The 8,585-nt window shown below is 37.2% G+C and overlaps 1 protein-coding gene across 2 annotated transcripts; it reads left to right on the top strand.

The window, feature by feature from the left end:
- Positions 1–4,544, top strand: LOC117631443 (ribosomal RNA processing protein 36 homolog). Of its 2 annotated transcripts, none has more exons than XM_034364592.1 (10): positions 1–148; positions 1,968–2,083; positions 2,192–2,322; positions 2,424–2,490; positions 3,012–3,064; positions 3,308–3,362; positions 3,450–3,524; positions 3,680–3,797; positions 4,030–4,076; positions 4,178–4,544. In XM_034364592.1, the coding sequence occupies exons 2-10, from the start codon at positions 2,003–2,005 to the stop codon at positions 4,286–4,288; spliced, it is 738 nt and encodes a 245-aa protein (XP_034220483.1). In that variant the 5' UTR covers positions 1–148; positions 1,968–2,002; the 3' UTR covers positions 4,289–4,544. The 2 variants fall into 2 exon arrangements, with proteins under 2 accessions (XP_034220483.1, XP_034220484.1); XM_034364593.1 differs by lacking the exon at positions 1–148 and adding an exon at positions 1,446–1,700.
- Positions 4,545–8,585: the final 4,041 nt, after the last annotated feature.

The raw sequence follows: 8,585 nt of genomic DNA, 5'->3' as shown, positions 1-8,585 counted from the left end.
GTGCGAGGCCCAGGACAGCGCCTTTAGACCCAAAAAAATGACACTCGCGACTCGCGAGCGTCTTCTTGTACTCTGCTTCGATTTTGGCGTCTCCTTCTTCTCCTCTCCTTTCCCTGTTGAACGATTCGTGGCTCCGATTCTACCGTAGGTACGCTTCTATGGCTCCTCTTCCCTAGATAACTTTGATTTATTTTCTCTGGTGTTTGAGTGATTTTATTGTTGATTTTGAGTTGAACTGGAACTTGATACATTTGGTGCTTATTTGTGATTTCGTTATCTGGGTTTTCTCTTTTGAGCTTATTTGGGATTTTGCATTTTCACTGCAACAATATGATTATACTTCCAGTTGCTGAAAATTGAAAGGGTTTTATTTCTGGCTGGGCTGCCAATTGGTTTTGTTACTCAAACTAGCTTTAGTTATTGCTTGGAATGGAACACTTGGGGTTGGGGCCAATTCTATTGTTCAGCTTTGAATTTTTTTTTTTNAAAAAATCTGGTTTCTTATGCTTTACAAAGAGCCAACTCAAAAAGTTAGTTAATGATAAATTCAGCCACACTTGCATTTTCAACTTAGTATGCTCTTTGTTCTAAACTCAGCAGTATGTTGCATTAGGTTAGAAACATTGGCTGATGTAGGTACTGTGAGAATGTGAAGGTAAAGTGTCCCACATTGGAAAGTTAAGAAACATAGCAAGGGCTTATAAGGAGTTGGGTCACTCCCCCCATTGCCAATTGATTTTGGGGTGGAACCTCAACTTCCTTCATGATATCAGAGCCACGTTGCCCACGTGTGAAAGCCCAACGGCCACACGTGCTCCACGTCACCCAAAATGTGTTGTCCACGTGTTATGCTTGAAAATTCGCCACACGTGCGGGGGCGTGTGAGAATGTGAAGGTAAAGTGTCCCACATTGGAAAGTTGAGAAACCTAGCAAGGGCTTATAAGCAGTTGGGTTACTCCCCCCATTGCCAATTAGTTTTGGGGTGGAACCTCAACTTCCTTCATGTTCTCTTACTGCAATGGGTCTTTTGGCTTAGTTTGATTGGTGTTTTCAATGTCTTGAAGGAGATTCTATTTATTGGTTCTAATTCTAATCTATATTGCCCGGATATAGATACGGATACACTAATATGATTCGCCAATATTGCAAAACTCCAAAAACTAGAATACGGGTATGGCATCGTGTGAATCAAATGCATTTTGATAACAAAAAACGAATCAAATATATATAACCCAATACTAACTGCAGCTAGCTACAAAGGGAAAAATAGGGTTAGAGTTGATAGTGTGTAAGTCTGCATGTTGTAAAAGAAAAAATAAAGGTTTTACTGCTAAAAAACTTACGGCACGGTTTGAAAAAAGGTTTTATTCACGTTCCAACATCAGTGAAATCGAAAGCCCAAACAATGAGACGACGTCGTCTCAGGGAAAACCTAAAACAAACAAAATCGCTTTCTCTTCGTCTTCCTCGCGCAGCAGAGCCTCACAGACGACGACGCTTATTCATCTTCCTCACAGACGACTCCTCAGACTTCTCTCGGCAGCGACGTCTCTGGACCGTATATCGGAGGCTTGTCGGACGGTAAAACTTTAGGAAAAGTCCACGATACGCGTATAGCCATATCAGATACGTTTCACACGCGTATCGCCGTATCCAATACGAGCATACCCCTTTAGGCTGCCGTATCGGTGCAACACAGGTTCTAATATTAGGCTTGTCCTTTTGTTTCTATGGTGTTCTGTTTCATCATCTATTATGCATAATTTCATAATGTGTATGCAGAATTTCATCATCTATTAAACATGCGAAAATAAAAGATTGCATTAACACAAAATTCCAACTGATTCATTTTATGCCCTAATATTCTCATCTGTTTTAGTTTGTCTGATTTTGAATGTTTTTGGATTTAATTGTGCTTTGTATTATGTCTTTCTTGAAATTAATCAACTTTGATTTCAATTTTTAGGGCAAACCCAATCCTATTTAACTCAGATAATTAAAATGAAGAAACCACGAAGCACAATCTCCACATCAAGCAAAATAAAGTTCGAAGAACCAGAATCTTCGTCTTCATCCGAAGATGTAAGTAATCAAAAGAAATTTTTTTTAAATTGCTATTATATTTCTTATTGTTGTGAAGAAGAATCAATTTTTGCGTTTGATTTTCATTCTTTTTTATATTTATAATAGGAGGAGGAGATAGAGCAGGAGCTTGCAGATGTGACATTTGGAGAACTGCAAAAGGCACGCTCAAACGGGTCCCATTTAGTGCACCTAAAGCCCAAAGAAGAGAAGAAGGGTGGCAGGGTGAACAAGAACCGGTAATTTGAGCATACATTAGATTGTTTCCCATTGGTTTTCATTGGGTTTTTCATAATGCAACTGAAGAGCTGAATATGTGTGTGTATGTTTGCTTTTGAAGGCCAATGGAGGTTAGTTGCAAGAAGCCCGTTACAAGATTTCGAGAGATCATTCAAGGTTCGAAAAAGGTGAGCTTTTGATATGAAGATGTTCTGCATTGTGATTTTATGACTTAATTAAGATTCAATCTTATTTTCGGTACACCTTTCTGTTTTCCTATTGGGTTCCAAAGGTTTTCGTGAGAAAATATTGATAACTTAAATAGTTTACCATGACAAAAATTGACGATAAATAACTGTAGCTTGTTTCTTGATTTTTGTTTTTATGTTTTTTCTATGACCTATTTGGAATCAAAACCTGGTGTGTTATTAAGCATGACATAGGAGGATTATGGTTTTTAGTATTTGATGTGGATTTTATTCTTAGGATTCATTTCTCCTAGTGAAGTTCTTTTTGTATCAAAGTTATGTTAAAGCGAGAAAGTGGATGAGCAAAGTTGTGAGTAGTCAATCTATGATTAGAGCTAGATATTTCCATACCTAGGCAATTATCTTATTAAGACAACTAATGGAGTATTGGAGTAAAGCAGAAGGCTTACATGTTCTTCGTTTAGTGTACTTTGGTTGAAATTATTTCTTGCTATGTTCAGGTGGTACGTGACCCACGTTTTGAATCTTTATGTGGAACACTGGATGTTGACGGGTAGGCTTCTCTCTCTCTCTCTCTCTCTCTCTCTCTCTCTCTCTCTCCCCCTCCCTCCCGCCCCCCTCCCCAAATTGTGGTGTGTGTATAGATTACTTTATTTGGGCTTCTCTCTTTTTATGAAAGATGAGTTGCTACTTCTGGATTATCCGAAGTACCAAGCCAAAAATGAGTTGCAGTTATTTTGGATTCAATAAAATTTATGCTACTTCGAAAATGAAAAGGATAACCTGCATTCAACAGGTTTAGGAAGAGATATGACTTTCTATTTGCAAACGAGCTTCCTGCCGAGAGAGAGGTAAAATTTCTTAAATATGTTATATGTCTTCAGTTTCATCTCTACATGTTTAATATTTTTCTCTGATTTTTGTGTTGCATATGACAGGAACTGCAGAAGCAAGTAAAGAAATCCAAGGACCCAGAAGTCATTGAAGAACTGAAGAAACGCATATCTTGGATCGTAAGTGCTTGCCTTCAAAAATATATATTTGATAGATTCCCTCATTTATCTGTCCTTGCTATATATTCCTTTTAACTCTCTATTTTGCTTGAAAGAAAAATTAGAGAAACTGGCTGTGTCACTATTCAGTTTTCTTCATTGTTGTGTCTTTTCAGGATAAACAGCTCAAATCTGAGTCAGCCAAGCGCACTGAAGCTGCAATACTGGCCGAGCACAAGCAAAAAGAGAGAGAAGCAGCAAAGCAAGGGAAACAACCCTTTTTTCTTAAGAAATGTAATACTCTCTTGCTCTCTCTCCATCTGTGTGTGCATGTGCATATGTGTTTTGTTTCAATAGTCTATATTTCTGGATGGTACTTGGCAGATGCAAGAAAAAGCAAAATATTTTAGATCTCTCAATTTTAGATTCACTATATGAGGAATTCTAGACCCCTTGACAAGTGAACCCCAGGATCTTATCATCTGATTATTCGAAACCCTTGTTTAACATTTTTAATTATTTGCAGCTGAGATCCGAAAGAAACGACTTATGGAAAAGTATAAACAACTCAAGGTAAAAATTTTCGTTTTGTCATGATGTTCAAAATACTTTGTTGGGACTAGTACTTAGTCATCTTGGCTTTGGCAACAAACGTAATTTTTTTAAATGATCAGGGATCTGGCAAGCTTGAAGCCTTCATCGAGAAAAGGCGCAGGAAGAATGCTGCAAAGGACCACAGATTCATGCCATACCGTAGGCCTGACAACACTGAGCAACAAATTTAATGACTTCACTTGGTTCAGGAGAAGCAGAGTAAATTTTCTTATTAGCTGAGTGGCATTGGGAGAGTACTGGGTAGTGACATGGTGAGTTTGCTTGGAAACATGCAAATTTCAGTAAATTTTGAAGAGAAGCACCCAAAAGATTTTTTTTTTTTTTTTTTTTTTTCACTATTTGGAATTTAGTTGTCAAATTTGGATGTGGGTGACAGGGTGCCAAAGAGTAATTCCAATGAACTTTTTATTATTCGGAGCTGCTATATTTGCTCACTATTTCATTCCTTCAAATGCAAATAGTAAAACTAATATTTTTTTTTTTCAAAAATATATCAAATGAACTTTCACCCCGTGTCTTCCCAACCCAGCCAACCCCAAAGCTTTGATGAAGGTAGGAGCCTTGCTGCTGTTGGGAGAACTAGTATTAGTGGGCATACAAAGAGTTGTGCCAGGGGCCATTGGAGACTTGTCGAAGATTCAAAATTGAAAGAACTTGTGGCCCAATATGGTCCTCAAAACTGGAACCTAATAGCTGAGCATCTTGATGCCATTGGGAAGTCGAAACCCAACAATCCATCACCATTTCATCTGCCAAATACAAAACAATTCATGTAGCCAAAACTCATAACAGTTTCATCTCCTCACACTCAGAATCAAATTTAAAGAATTGTTGAATAAAAATCAAGTTTAAAGAATTGTTGAATAAAAATCAAATTTACAGATTGATTTTTTTTTAGGAAAAAATTGATATGATAATCCTTAATCTCCAGAAAATAAAAATTCATTGTCTACAGAACTATCATCATCCCATCATCCTTCACGAAAAAACTGGTGTCACCCTTTGATGTCGTTGCAAACCCACCCCCACAACGTCATCCGGTATCGTCAAAAACATTCGATTTACGAAACCCAGGTGGTTGGGTCGTCGCCAACCTCGAAAATTGAGCGATGTTGTCGGAAACCCAGATGCCGAATATGCCATTATGTATCTAACGACACGCAGATCTCAAATCGCCGACCTCACCATCAAAATGAGGGGGTCCAGATCTATTGGCTACATGTTGTATCGCGGACCTCACATAGAGAGACACAGAGAGAGAGACGGAGATAGAGAGAGAGAGACACAAGGTGGCTAGGGCTTTGGTATTGGCTAGGGCTAGGAGGAGAGGACTAAGGGAGAAGGAGGTGGTTGGGTGGTTCTTTGGGCGGCGACATTATTTTTAATTATTTTTAAAATAAAAGGAATTATTATTACTGTTTTGCCCATATAGAGTCCACATGGTCAAAAAAAGGGATCTCATGTTTGATACATCATCATTTAATAGACTTATTAATGGTTTGTGTAACGTAGTGGGTAAATTGTAAATTTTCCGGGAGTTTGAGTATGTACTTGTAAATGTCCCTAAAGGTGGGTATGAACTTGAAAATGACTTTGGTGGGTCTTTTACCTTATAAATAGAAACTTGAGAGTATGGTGGCCCTTAGAAAGACGTAATTTTGATATATATATATATATATATATATAGTCTCCTTCCATTGAGAGATTGTTTAAATAATTTTATTTGAGGGACACCCTTTAGGGTACTCTACGATTTTTTTTTTTTAACGATCCAAACAGTCTATTTTTCAAGTCTTCATTCGTAGATCATCCTTGCAAAAAATCAGACAAATTAGAAACCATTTCGACATCTAATTGTATCTACAAAATCAATGAACACGGTGCTTGAAGAAAGTACTAAAATTTCAATAATGTATTGATGACATTGTTTTATGTGTAAGGAGAATGACACATGTCATGAGAAAAAAAGAAAAAGTTAGAGAGAAGGTTGCTAGCATTCCCCTTGGCTTAAAATATCACCCTTGTTACAATGTCACTATTCAAAAAAGCTTTTTATTTTAAACCAAAAAACACATAGTGGCTTTAGCCAAAAGCTAATAAGATCAGAAACCTCAATTAAAACTAATCCTAATTAAGAATGAATCTAAACTTTCCTATAAATTATAGGGTTTTCTGTTTGCAGGGGAAATAATAAGGTGTGGAGCCGTCAAACATGGAAATGATTGCTAGGAGAATAGTTAAGGAGTTAATATTCACTAGAGATGAATGATTGGAATTTTCAAAATGTGTGTGAGTTGATTTGTCATATGATCAGTGGCATCTAAATCTATGACCCAAAACTCATGCACTTTACTAACATTTAGAGCAGTAGAAAAGGCATTCAGGGTACCTGAGGTTTCTTTAGGAGAAAGGTTTTGAGTTTCAGCAAGAAATTCAGCAAATTTGCCGAGCAAGGCCGTTGCGTTCTCCTTTCCCACATTGTTTACTCCTTCACTGTCATTACTCCTTTTTGTTTTTTGAATATAAAAGGCAAATTCATTGATAAGATCAACAGGATTGGAAGTGAAGCTTCAAAGTCCGTTGTTTGAAGATTGCATGATATTAGCCTTAGAAATTGATGTCTGAAATTTCTTCTGAGTGCCCTCGTTATCCTTGATAAACTTGAGAGGCATCAATTCAGGGTAAAGGATCCAACATCTCTCCTTCACATGACCAGTGTTGTTGCAATAACTGCACTTTAAATCTGGCATCTTGCCTTTGTATACTTTCTCCTCAGTGTGTTTGTGATTAGACAAATATGCTCTAGTTTCATAAATATTTGTCTTGGTTTCAATGTTCATTGAATTATAGCACAAACACTTGTAAAGAATGGCAGCTCAAAATTCATAAGACTGTGACTGCGAAGATCTTCATTTGTTGAGTTGAGTTCTCCTTTCCCACATTGCTTACTCCTTCACTGTCATTACTCCCTCCTTTCCTTTTCAATTGCTCTCTGTTAGGAAAATCACAATCTCCCTAAAATGCCTTGCTGTATTCTCTCCTCATATTGTCATTTTTCAGGATATAGCCACCAAGAAGATGATTGGTGAAGGGTTCTATCTTGACGGCCTCTTTTACCTGTCCAAGGATTTTCAAACTACCAAGGGATTTCAAGTCAGTTCCAATTTATTCCAAATCAAAGTTTGTGGCATCAACATTTATCTCACTCTTCAGAACCCATTCTATCTATTTTGTTTCCTAACCTAGTAAAACAACAGACCACATGTGACTCCTGTCAATTGTCTAAGTCTGCTAGGTTGTCTTTCAATTCCTCTATGTCTCGAGCTAATAAACCCTTTGAGATTGTACACTCTGACATCTGGGGTCCAACCTTTGAATCTTAATTTTGATGGTTATAAATATTTTGTGACTTTTATCGATGATTTCTCAAGAACCACTTGGTTATATCTCTTAAAATTCAAAAGTGATGTATTGAATGTGAAAATACCTGTAGGATATCTATAAATACCTGAAGAAGGTTAAACAAGCAGATTCGGATTTTGTACAATAAATAATGATCAACCTCTTAAGCAGGATTGATATGAGTTATCAATCCTGAGATGTGCAAAGCTTAAAATAAAAGAACACGCAGATATTTATTTTACGTGGTAAAACCCCACNTCTGGGGAAAATCCACGGGACTCCTTAGTCNAGAACGAATCCACTATAGAATTGAGATTACAAGAAGTACGCACACACACACACTTGTCCTAGACTCAATCTAGACAATGTTTACCGACTTCTTCGTANCTCAGCTTCTGTCACGGGATGATCTTCAACACTCCTTATGTTGAATGCAATACTGGTCGCGATTGCTTCAAGCTCACCGGAGGATAAACACACAAAGTGTCTTGGTGTCCTTAACCATATAAGACACCAACATGCATATGTATGAAGTATGAATGATGAATGAATTCAATTAATCACCAAGCACATGAAGCACTTGATGATTTACCAAATGAAAAGAGTACGGCAGCTTTTCCAAATTATATTGAATGTTCACCTATAATCCAGACGTTGGAAAAGCACCCCATCACAAGAAGGCCAAACCTCCTTTTATGCAAAGCACGTTTCTCATGAAAGAGAAACTTGTGAGACTACACTTCCAAACCAAGTATGACTCTAAGACCAATCCTACGTTGGAAAGCTAAGTATCACAAGAAGGCAAGCCAACCTTTTATTGAAAGCAAGTTTCACACGGGAGAGAAACTTGCAAGACTTCCAAAACAAATATAACTCTAAGACCAATTAAACTAAAACTCTTTGAACCTGGTGCAATATGATCTCCATCAATAAGANGCCACACCAAGGCCAAACACTTATCAGATTAACAATATAAATTATGATTCAATAAAAATACAAAGTCTAATTCATTAAGGACTCTTAAAGATGTAACCAACCGACTCATATTTTAATTTCAATTACAAA

This window comes from Prunus dulcis, chromosome 6 (genome assembly GCF_902201215.1).
Source record: "Prunus dulcis chromosome 6, ALMONDv2, whole genome shotgun sequence".
Classification (NCBI taxonomy): Eukaryota; Viridiplantae; Streptophyta; class Magnoliopsida; order Rosales; family Rosaceae; genus Prunus; species Prunus dulcis.
Note: the sequence above shows the minus strand (reverse complement) of the source record. Positions and strands in the feature narration are given on the sequence as shown.